The following is a 12,698-nucleotide window of genomic DNA, read 5'->3' on the forward strand; positions in this document are numbered from 1 at the left end:
TCTTTTTATTGTTGAAAAGTTTGAATTCATACTTGTGAAGGCGACAATAATCTTTCAGGACTTCGGATTCTTGAAGATTTAATCAGGCCACCCTGTTTATGAGGATAAGGTGCTCTGATTTGTCATTCCCCAGATATCTGCTGGGCACCTATTGCTATGAGGGGGTGCCAGCCCCAGGCACACAGAGCCTGGTGAGTTGGCACTTGATCCCCAGGCTGGCCTTGGGGCTCAACTCAACTTTCTGAGGAATTTGCTCTCAGTTCAGTTCAGTCGCTCAGTCATGTCCGACTCCTTGCAACACCATGATCCGCAGCACGCCAGGCCTCCCTGTCCATCACCAACTCCCGGAGTCCATCCAAACTCATGTTCATTGAGTCGGTGATGCCATCCAACCATCTCATCCTCTGTCGTCCCCTTCTCCTCCTGCCCTCAATCTTTCCCAGCATCAGGGTCTTTTCAAATGAGTCAGCTCATCGCATTGAGGTGTTTCTTCTAGGTGGCTAAAGTATTGGAGTTTCAGCTTCAACATCAGTATTGGAGTTTCAGTTTCAACATCAGTCCTTCCAGTGGACACCCAGGACTGATCTCCTTTAGGATGGACTGGTTGGATCTCCTTGCAGTCCAAGGGACTCTCAAGAGTCTTCTCAAACACCACAGTTCAAAAGTATCAATCCTTCAGCACTCAGCTTTCTTTATAGTCCAACTCTCACATCCATATATGACTATTGGAAAAACCATAGTCTTGACTAGACTAACCTTTGTTGACAAAGTAATGTCTCTGCTTTTTAATATGCTGTCTAGATTAGTCATAACTTTCCTCCCAAGGAGTAAGCATCTTTTAATTTCATGGCTGCAATCACCATCTGCAGTGATTTTGGAGCCCAAAAATTTGCTGTCAGGGGGATATTTTCAGGGACTGTGACTGTGTTTGCAAAGGCCACCTGAGGTTGAGGTCCATTTTATCATTGCAACCAAAGGTCATGTGTGGGTGAGAGGACTCAGCAGTTGCCAGGCAGGTGCCGGGTCAGGGCCAGCAACTTCTGTCCCTGTGGAACACCAGGTCAGGGAGGTGCCCTGGAAAAGGGATTTCAGGGAGTAGTCAGCCACTTCCATCTGCATCTCTGGAAATGTGTGTGGTGAAGCAGGAAAAGACCCAAGAAGGAAACAGCTGCTAATCCTAGCGGAAACGCCTCAAATGCGTGCTTGTGTCCACTGTTCACAAGGCAATTCTCTGCAGACGCTAGCCCGTGGGGATCCTGTCAACAGTACCATGAAGGGACCGAGACAAGTTCCTGGTGAATAATGTGTCTTGTCCCACTGAAATCACAGAATTTTACAATGAAAAGAGATCTTACAGATGGTGATTCAACCACACTCTTTGGAAGGAAAGTGTTTTAAGAGATTTAGACCAAATAGTGTGGTTCAGTTAGTCACAATTTAGACTAAGTGTCGGGTCCTCTGCCTGCAACTGGGGCCCTTTATACTCCTCTGCTAAGTGTTTATATTGTAATGTAGTATGTGTGTCATGAGTGCATGTGTATGTATTGTGTGTGTATGCATAAATGTGCACAAGTGTATATGTGTAAGTACATGTATATGTGTGCGGCATGTTCATGTGTTCATGCCTACATGTAACTGTGCGTACATGTGTCTAAGTGTACATGGGCTGTGCTGTGCTTGGTATCTGACTCTCTGTGACCCCATGAACTGTTGCCCACCAGGCTCCTCTGTCCATGAGGATTCTCCAGACAAGAATACTGGAGTGGGTTGCATGCCCTCCTCTAGGGGATCTTCCCAACCCAGGGATGAAACCCAGGTTTCCCAAACCCAGGTCTCCCACATTGCAGGCAAATTCTTTACTGTCTGAGCCAACAGGGAAGCCCAAGAACACTGGAGTGGGTAGCCTATCCCTTCTCCAGCCAATCTTCATGACCCAGGAATCAAACCGGAGTCTCCTGCATTGCAGACAGATTCTTCAGCAGCTGAGCTACCAAGGTAACCCAAGTGTGTGTGTACATACTTGTGTAAGTTTGTGTCTGAGTATATGTATATGTATAAATGTGTGTGTGTTGTGTATAAGTGTGTGTATACATTTCATGAGCAACTGTTCTGGGCAAGAGCTTCTATTCCTACTAATTCAGCCTTGAGGGCCAATTTCCCACAGCTGAGGTGCCTAACAGCATCACGAGAAATTTCTTGCCCCATCCTGTGCCAACCTCCCACACCAGTGTGACCCTCTTGGGTTCTGCACAGCCCTCAGATTACATCACAACCAGCGTTGATGACAAAGTCCCTGTCTTCCCAGAAGGGAGAGGCAGTCAACATAGAGGGAGGCCAGGGCTGTTTCCTCTAAAATCACAGGATTCTGTGACCAGTTCTCGCCTGGGAAGGAGAAGTCCCTGTGCTGAAGGCAACAAACCGTGCTATGCCGGCCCTTCCTGGGGCTCAACTGTGTCCTTTGGCTTTTGAGGCAGTTCCATGCAATGGAAGTTGTTTTTTCCTTTCACTCTTTTGCTAGACATATTTTCATGGACATTAAGATGTACAATTTTATATGCTGCTTTTTTAAAAAATTGAAATATAGTTGACATATTCTATCATTTAGTTTCTGGTGTACCTGCTTTTTCTTTGATGTAACATGACAGCTGTTTCAATATTACTAGAAGCTCTTTGGAAACATTAGTTTTAATGGCTGCATAATACTAAAATAGCATTGTCATATCCCAATTGGCCTCACTGTTCCTTACCATGAAATACTCAGGTCTTTTTCTCCCATTATAAGTAAAACTGGGACAAACTTCTTTATGCATTTTCCCCCCTGCATTTTGGATTAGACATGAAACATTTGGGGTAGGGGTGGAGATTTGTCACATGACAATTAAAAATCTAAGGTCAGAAACATTTATTGCTGAGCAAAAAAACTGCATTCGTGTTGCACTCTGTCTGGATTTCTATTTTCCCAGAAAAGTGTTATTGTACCTATTAACTATTAACACACCTTATGATGGTCTCTTACTACATTTTTTGCTGCTTATAACATCTTTTATAATATTCTTTCATCAAGAACGGAAAGAAAATTCAATCTTTCCACTGAGAGATGAAATATTTCCTGCCATATCAGTAAACAAGGCTGTCACAGTCATCAGTGATTACAGCCCTCCAATGTGAGCTGGTGAGCCTAAGGGCACTGGGGAAGGAGGAGAATACCTGCCATCAACCTCCATCAGACTGTAGCCACTCCCTACCTATGGTGAGCCCAAAGGAGCTCAGGATGTGAAAACACAGGATACTGGCCTTAGATAACTGAGATGCATTTATGAAAGGAATGACTTTCGTGAGCCTAGACTCTTGCAACTTCTATACAGAGAAAAGTGTTAAATCCCTGAACTTGGGATGCTTGCTTTTCTTAATTCACAAAAGTACTTTTGACCTTCAGACTACCTGCCCTCTGTTCCAAAACTTCTATATAATCTGACTGCTCACCTCACCTCCTAGGAGCAGTTCTCTTGGGGTTCTTGAGATGCTACCTCCAGACTTAAACACTAAAAATTCCCTCTAAATAAAAGATAACTCTCAACTTTTAGATTTTGTGTATTTTTTCAGTCAACATCACCATCACGAGACACGAACATGATTAGTTAATAATTACAGTTACTGATTGTTTAGAAAACCTTCAGCTTCAAAATTCATTATTAGTAATGCCATATAAATTTTGAGAATTGTTTTCAAATCCAAGCAAATTCTACCAAGCACGTATATGAAATGTAGGATTTTCTGACATGTTGAGTTTTCTTATTGAGTAACTTATTTTATATGTTCATTTAACTGTACATTCTCACTAACCAGTTGTCACAGTGGATGTCCTTCTCCATCTGATTGAGTATGCTGAGTTTCTGTGCAGACTTCCCTCACTGGGGAGGCAGCCTTCCTAGTACTCTGGTCTCTTCTATTTATGTGGCTCCCCAGCCATCCTGCCCAAGAGTCCCAGTTCTCCAGTAGACACACACTGCTGACCCTGGGAGCCAGCTGTACCACTGGGTCCCTATCCAGCATATTGGGAAACTACAGGATGAACATCTCAGTCAAAACAAGCTGCAGGTAGTGAAGATCCCCACTAAAGACTTGTTTACACAAAGAGCACTCCGCCCCAGTGCAAAAATGGGAAGCCGGTTATTTTGTAGAAGGTTCTAACCTGTGGATTTAGCTGACTGCTTCCTCCTTGTGACGTTTGACTTATCTCTCCATGAACTGGACAAAGAAAGACTGAAGCTTCTATTTGATTCTCATCCATCATTTAGCAAGAATGCACATCCTGAAAATGAAAAATAAAAGTGAATTCTACTTCTCTCTGGTCCCCAAAGCTATAGCCTGAAGCTTTTTCCCAGTAAGTAGCTTTTTGTTTTGCTGACTCTTGAACTCTGAGACATACTACTGTGTCAGCGGTTCCATGCTTTGGAAAATGCATGGACTAGTAAAATGTCACAAAGGACATGGGCACCTGATACTTTGTTTTGCAAAGTAAGACCACTTCGATACAATGACTACCAAACATTGTCACTGGTCCTTGACCAAAAATAAAAAAATTTAACATTATAATGCAAAATACATATATATATATATATATGTAAGTTAGGGTCTTAAAATAAGGGACATTTATTTCCATTGAATTTCCATTGAATCTTAGCGTAGGGGAAACCATCCAGTGGTCCTTATTTTCTCCATGTCATGAGACTAGTGACCAGTTGATCATGGGCAGTGTGGCTTTAAAATTCATTGTTTTGTTGGTTCAGAAGGCTTTGCTCTTTGCTATATAGAGAAGTACATGTAGAGCCACACAGACTCCTTCCCATGAAGTATTTTATAGCCATGTTGACTTTATCCCCTGAAAACTATAAAACACACCTACTGTTCTCTAAGCAAGGCCAGGTTTCAGTAGGCACAGAAATTCTGGCTGCTCTGGAAAGAAGGTCACAGGATCTCAGCATTAGGGGAAACCTGGAAGTCAGGAGGTTTGGCTAGGGCATGAGGCCTCCAGGAATGGCAAATGTCAGTCGGTTTCTGCTCCAACAAGCCCCCAGGCTGAGGATCTGCAAAAGTGGGAGTTAATTCCTAAGTGTGCTAACACTTGGTATTTTTGTTTTCTTTTGCCGATGTATACAAATCTTGATTCATCAACAAAAATAGCCACTTAAACATATTTTTTTTCAAGTTATCATGCTGCTTGCTAACTTTCTATGTATCACGGGAGACAAGAGGACTGGAGTCAGGCCATCCTAGGTGCCTACCTCACTTCTCAGGAGCCTTTGGGATTTGGAAGGACATTTTGTCTCTCTATATAATAAAAACCTCTATATTTCTACTGAATGTCATGAGCTTAAAATCCTATTTTGGAAGTTAGTTCAAAATCCTATTTTGAACATTTGACTCTTTTCCCTTTCATTTCTCCTTTTTTTTAAAAAAATTTTTTTTTAATTGAAGGATAGTTGCTGTACAGAATTTTGTTGTTTTCTGTCAAAACATGATACATGATACATCACCATGAATTAGCCATAGGTTGGCGCCCCGCCGCGCAGCGCGAGAAGATGGCGGGGTCGGTGGCCGACAGCGATGCGGTGGTGAAACTAGATGATGGGCATTTAAACAACTCCTTGGGCTCTCCAGTTCAAGCCGACGTGTACTTCCCACGACTGATCGTGCCATTTTGTGGACACATTAAAGGTGGCATGAGACCAGGCAAGAAGGTGTTAGTGATGGGCATTGTAGACCTCAACCCAGAAAGCTTTGCAATCAGCTTGACCTGTGGTGATTCAGAAGATCCTCCCGCAGACGTAGCAATTGAACTTAAAGCAGTGTTCACAGACCGGCAGCTACTCAGAAATTCTTGTATATCTGGGGAAAGGGGTGAAGAACAGTCAGCGATCCCTTACTTCCCATTCATCCCAGACCAGCCATTCAGGGTGGAAATCCTTTGTGAGCACCCACGTTTTAGAGTGTTTGTGGATGGACACCAACTTTTTGATTTTTACCACCGCATTCAAACGTTATCTGCAATCGACACCATAAAGATCAACGGAGACCTCCAGATCACTAAGCTTGGCTGATGTTTAAACCACGTCTGTTTCAAAGAGCATCAGGTGCCACAGCTGCCTGACTGTTGATCTGGAAGAAGTGTCCTAGCGATGTCTAAAGACTTAAAAAGAAAGCAAAAAGGCAGACTTCACTGTCTCTTCTTTCTGTGCAGTTTAAACCCAAAATGACTTCAACGGTGGTTTGCCTTTAGGAAGCTATCGGAACTAAGACACCGAGCCATTATTCCCAGAACAAAGGAATACATTTATGCTGGATTTTATTCAGACTAAACTGAGATGGATTTGTGACGATTTGTGATTTGGTAATAAGTTATTCATCTTTTCAAAGCAAGGAGATATTTAGAACAAAAGTGCTAAAGACTTAACAACAACAAAGACGGTACACAGAAATCAACTCATTTCTACACTGACGTGGAATTGTGTAGCACAACCAACATTTTAGTCAGGGTATTTAACATAGAATGTAGGTTGTTCAAGGATTTTTTTTGTTTTTTTGTTTTTTTTTCTTTTTGCACAGCATAATGTTAACTCAGATTTTTTAAGCTTTCTTGTAGTTATTTATTTCTACTCAGTGTATGTGTTAGAGATGATTAATGTCTCAAGAACAGCTTGTTATGAACTTTTGAATGTACAATTATCTTAGGTCTGAGTGGGGAAATTACCTATTACAGTCATGAGAAAGGTGAGTTTCTACCTTAAAGAGTTGAGTCTTATCCTCCTACTCCTAAACTTAGGATCTCTTGATATAAATTGCTGTAAGTGCTTTTGGGAAAACTTTGCAACAGTTCAGTAAGACTGCTTTTCAAGTTACTGATGATTATGTAAAATTCTACTTACATTGCTTTTTCTCCATATTGTGAAATTAGCACAGTATTGGCTTCCTTAAGACTAATTAACTACTTTTCACTGGATCTACATAATAGCTTATCAAGTTGTTATTAAGCTAGTTGAAAACACATTAAGAGGTGATTGCATCGATAGTTTTAAAAATGGACTATTATATACATTTTTAAAGGTATAGTGTGAAAATGATTTGGGAATGCAATGGAAAGCAGAAGCAAATGGCCCCAAATAACTTACTTGGAAATAATTTATATCAACTTAAGCTGTTAGCTCATTGTATCACTTTTATTATGTGACCCTCACCAATCCCTTGGCAATGCCTTTGGAGCTTCAGAGAAGATGCTTCCTACTGTGTGGGCTCTGCTAAGATAGTACGATAATACAAGGTCCAACCTTGGAAATGATCCAGTTAGTTTATCGGAAAAGTTAACTCCCAGGCCTCTAGGTCTTTGAGTCTAGCCAATAGTGTGAATGCTCCAGTGAAGCTCTGGGAGTTTCCCTGTACTTGTGGAACTGATTAGACAGCAGGGAGTCTCCAGGAAAAGCCTGCAGTGATGCATATGTCACTGCAAGGCAAGGGATGGTTGGAGTCCTGGGTGCTGGATTTCATAAACTGCCTTGGCCTTGGAGAGAAGGACTCTTGGCATTGCTCTGGTCAGCTAGTTGGGGAGGGGTAAAGGGGTGCTGGGGTGGGGGTGTATTTATATATAATTTAGGTTTTATTTGTACAGCATACTGCGTCTTGTTATGACACGTCCTTGTCCTGCTTTGCTTTTGAGTTTTTTTTACACAACATGCAGAGGCACTGAAGTGGCCACGTCATTTTCACGTGTCAAGAATGTAGACAGTGTTTCAGTACCAAAGTTTAAGAAAAAGCAAACTAAAATCGTGATTTTTTATTTATAAGTGATATATTTGGATTCTTCTCAGCTTGGAAACTGTTTAGCACAGTTCCATTGTATTATGTAAGAAGATGCTTTATCCAACAAGACTGGCTGAGCATTGAAAAGCTTTATGCCCCAGCTGACTTAACCAGCCATATTCAGCCAGGAGGGCTGTTCTCTGGCTCCACATATTTTGGAGCCCGTGACTAACCTTGTGCACCCACTAGATTTTGTCAAGTGTTTGTGGAGAGACCTAGAGGGCACCCTGAAATATATTGATAGGGGTTTTGATTCTCCTTGTGGTAGAAGACCCCCCGCAACAGGAGGTATTCCTTTGAGTGGGCATCCATTCCCACCCATTGCATAATTCAGCAGAAACTAGAGGAGTTGGGGGTGTAACTGTTGGAACTGACACTGTTCTCTCTACCTATCAGCTACTGGTTAGCAGCCAAGCCCTTAGGCAGCTTAGTGTAAAGATACACTGTTAACCCTTCATTGTTCTGTGGGGTCAGTGAGAACCTCTTGGTTAAGCTTACTGAAATTTATCTGAATGATGTGATGGTTTGATTCAGGTATAACTAAGTTAGCAGGGGGCTAGTCCAGCTGTATTAATCATTAGCTGTAAACTGGAAACTCTTCACATCCTCTCATCAGCATGTGAGGTCTAAGGTGGGAATTCAGGATGAAAAGTGCAATTTTAAGCTTCACAGGAAAGCATTTGGGTGTGTAAGGTGTTATTTCTGACCAGAGCCCTAATTCTGCAATATGACCAAAACCAAGGAACATAAATAACAATCAGGCTCTGGGGGAATAATAGGCAGGCTTTAGACAATCTGTTCATTTCTGCATCAAAATTGGAGTGAATGTATATATCTACTTAAAAGTTAATAGAAGTGACTTCTACTTTCTGGGCTATCCCAGAATTGTCTTAATTTTTTAAAAAATTTGAAACCCCATTTCAGATCATGCCAACCTTAGTTCAAAACCTCCAAAGGGATCATTATTAGAATTGTTGATGATTTGTTAAAATGGCAAATCCCTTCATTTTTATTAAAAAGAAAATATCCAAAAAGAGGGAGGGAGCCCTTTTGCCTTGAGAGAAACACCCTTGACATTTTCCAGCTACATTATTAATGTAAAAATATGATGTTCCTATGATGACATATTTTCAAAGAAACACTTTCTTATTTACTGCGTGGTGTAAAATGTTGCTAAATGTGTTTTAGCGTTATGATGTCACTGCTGAAAGTTATTTGCACTATAATAAAGGAATTTTCTACAAAAAAAAAAAAAAAGAATTAGCCATAGGTTTACATATATCCCCTCCCTTTTGAACCTCCCTCCCATGTCCCTCCCCATCCCACCCCTCTAGGTTGATGCAGACCCCCTGTTTGAGTTTTCTGAGCCATACAGCAAATTCCCATTGGCTATCTATTTTACACAGGGTAATGTAAGTTTCCATGTTACTCTTTCCATACATCTCACCCTCTCCTCCCCTCTCCCCACATCCATATGTCTATTCTCTATGTCTGCTTCTCCATTGCTGCCCTGTAAATAAATTCTTCAGTACCATTTTTCTAGATTCTGTATATGTACACTAGAATACAGTATTTATCTTTCTCTTGCTGACACACTTCACTCTGTATAATAGGTTCTAGACTCATCCACCTCATCAGAACTGACTCAAATGCGTTCCTTTTTATGACTGAGTCATATTCCATTTTGTATATGTATCACAAGTTCTTTATCCACTCATCTGTCAATGGATATTTGGTTGCTTCCATGCTCTAGCTATTGTAAATAGTGCTGCAATGAACAACGGGATACCTGTGTCTTTTTCAATTTTGCTTTCCTGAGGGTATATGCCTAGGAGTGGGATTGCTGGGTCATATGGTAGTTTTATTCCTAGTTTTTTAAGGAATCTCTATACCATCTTCCATAGTGGCTGTATCAAATTACATTCCCACCAACAGTGCAAGAGCCTTCCCTTTTCTCCACACCCTCACCAGCATTTATTGTTTGTAGAATTTTTGATGATGGCCATTCTGATTGGTGTGAGGTGATATCTCATTGTGGTTTTGATTTACATTCCTCTAATAATGAGCAATGTTGAGCATCTTTTCATGCGTTAGCCATCTGTATGTCTTCTTTGGAGAAATGTCTATTTAGGTCTTTTTCTCACTTTTTGATTGGGTTATTTGTTTTCCTGGCATTTAGTTGAATGAGCTGCTTGTATATTTTAGAAATTAATCTTTTATCAGTTGTTTCATTTGCTATTATATTTTCCCATTCTGAGGGTTGTCTTTTCACCTTGCTTATAGTTTCCTTTGTTGTGTAAAAACTTTTAAGTTTAATCAGATTCCACTTGTTTACTTTTGTTTTTATTTCTGTTATTCTAGGAGGTGAGTCATAGAGGATCTTGCTTTGATTTATGTCATCAAGTGTTCTACCTCTGTTTTCCTCTAAGAATTTTAAAGTTTCTGGTCTTACATTTAGGTCTTTAATCCATTTTGAATTTATCTTTGTGTATGGTATTAGGAAGTATTCTAATTTCATTCTGTAATGTAGCTGTCCGGTTTCTCCAGCACCATTTATTGAAGATGCTATCTTTGCCCCATTGTATATTCTTGCCTCCTTTGTCAAAAATAAGGTACCCATAGGTGCATGGGTTTATTTCTGGGCTTTCTATCTTGTTCCATTGGTCAATATATTTGTTTCTGTGTCTTGATGACTATAGCTTTGTAGTATAAACTGAAGTCAGGAAGGTTGATTCCTCCAGCTCCTTTCTTCTTTCTCAAGACTGCTTTGGGAGGAACAAGATGGCAGAGAAGTAGGTGGACATGGAATACATCTCTCTCCACAGATACATCAGGAATACACCTTCAGACACAGAAGTGCATGCGGAACAACAGCTGAGAGAGGGCAGGAGTACCTGACCAGCAGAAAAGAATCTATCAGTTCAGTTCAGTTCAGTAGCTCAGTCGTGTCCGACTCTTTGAGACCCCATTAATCACACCACGCCAGGCCTCCCTGTCCATCACCAACTATAGACCCACATAAAACTTGGTAGGATGAAGGAACTAGTTATTCCTAGATATTTAATTCTTTTTGTTCCAGTGATGAATAGGATTGATTCCTTAATTTCTCTTTCTAATTTTTCATTGTTAGTATAAAGAAATGCAAGTGATTTCTGTGTATTGATTTTGTATCCTGCAACTTTGCTAAATTCACTGATTAGTTCTAGTAATTTTCTGATACTACGTTTAGGGTTTTCTATGTCCAGTATCATATCATCTGCAAACAGTGAGAGATTTCCTTCTTATTTTCCAATCTGTATTCCTTTTATTTCTTTTTCTTCTCTGATTGCTGTAGCTTGGACTTCCAGAACTATGTTGAATAATAGTGGTGAAAGTGGACATCCCTGTCTTGTTCCTGATCTTAAAGGGAATGCTTTCAGCTTCTCATCATTGAGAATAATGTTTGCTGTAGGCTTATCATATATTGCCTTTACTATTTTGAGGTAGATTCCTTCTATGCCCATTTTTGAAGAGTTTCAATCATAAATGGGTGCTGAAGTTTGTCAAAGGCTTTTTCTGCATCTATTGAGATTATCATATGGTTTTTATCTTTCAATTTGTTAATGTGGTATATCACATTGATTGATTTGCATACATTGAAGAATTCTTGCGTTCCTGGAATAAACCCAACTTGATCATGGTGTATGAACTTTTTGATGTGTTGCTGAATTCTGTTTACTAAAATTCTGTTAAGGATTTTTGCATCTATGTTCATCAGTGATATTGGCCCATAGTTTTCGTTTTTTGTGTTGTCTTTGTCTGGTTTTGGTATCAGGCTGATGGTGGCCTCGTAGAATGAGTTTGGAAGTGTTCCTTCCTCTGCAATTTTTTGAAAGAGTTTTAGAAGGATAGGCATTAGCTCTTCTCTAAATGTTTGATAGAATTTTCCTGTGAAGCCATCTATGCCACTATGCATGGCAGGTCCAATCCTACTAACACTCCTGTGTTTTCCCCTAGTTCCTTCATCCTACCGAGTTTTGCATGGTTCTATGTATTCTGTTCCTCTGGTCAGGTACTCCTGTCCGATCTCAGCTGGTGTTCTGCATGCCCTTCTGTGTCTGAAGGTGTGTTCCTGATGTATCCATGGAGAGAGATGTACTCCATGTCCACCTACTCCTCTGCCATCTTGTTCTCTCCTCATTTCTCCTTTAATAATCCTAACACTTTCCAATGAATGGCAACCTCTGGCTGAATCAAGAGAGGGTTTCATATAAGAAAGTCAGTAAAAAATGAGCTTTATCATTTCAAAATACTGTTCTCATCACAGCTGAAATTAAGGGACCAAAAGGAAAGAGGAATGAGAAGTTGGTGTTTAATGAGCGCAGAGATTCAGTTTAAGACGATGAAAAAGTTCCGGTAATGAATGTTAGTGATGGTTACACAATGAGGTGAATGTACTAAAAACCGGTTCAAGTGGTAAATTTTGTTATGTACGTTTTACCACAATAAAAAAGAAAAAAGGTTGCTTCCCAGTGAGCAGGTAGGTGAGTAAAGGAAGTTCTCTTGCTCCTTCTCTCCAGGAGAACAAGAAAGAATTTGGAAACAATGGTGGTGGGTGCTCTTAGGAGGGCATTGGGGACCCCCTGGGAGACAGGTGGAAGCAACAAGACTCATCTACCAGTGCTATAGTTTGTGTAACAGACCAGCTTTGACTTTCTGCCTGCCCAAATTATCCTCGACTGTGAGTTCTTAGCAAGCAGGGGTGGAGCATTCTGTGTATTTTACACACAGCAGCCTACTACCCATCCAACTTGTACAAACAGTAATGTACTTTGGGAACTGCTCAGTGGGGGGCCACATTTCAC

At 40.7% G+C, this 12,698-nt stretch overlaps 1 protein-coding gene across 1 annotated transcript; it reads left to right on the top strand.

Annotated features, from left to right (window-relative positions):
* The first annotated feature begins 5,563 nt into the window (after positions 1-5,563).
* Positions 5,564-9,114, top strand: LOC148777394 (galectin-related protein). The gene has a single exon (XM_088838094.1). The coding sequence runs from the start codon at positions 5,583-5,585 to the stop codon at positions 6,099-6,101; it is 519 nt and encodes a 172-aa protein (XP_088694220.1). The 5' UTR covers positions 5,564-5,582; the 3' UTR covers positions 6,102-9,114.
* Positions 9,115-12,698: the final 3,584 nt, after the last annotated feature.

This window comes from Moschus berezovskii, chromosome 7 (assembly GCF_049115385.1).
Source record: "Moschus berezovskii isolate FMDL1 chromosome 7, NW_MosBer_1.0, whole genome shotgun sequence".
Taxonomy (NCBI): domain Eukaryota; kingdom Metazoa; phylum Chordata; class Mammalia; order Artiodactyla; family Moschidae; genus Moschus; species Moschus berezovskii.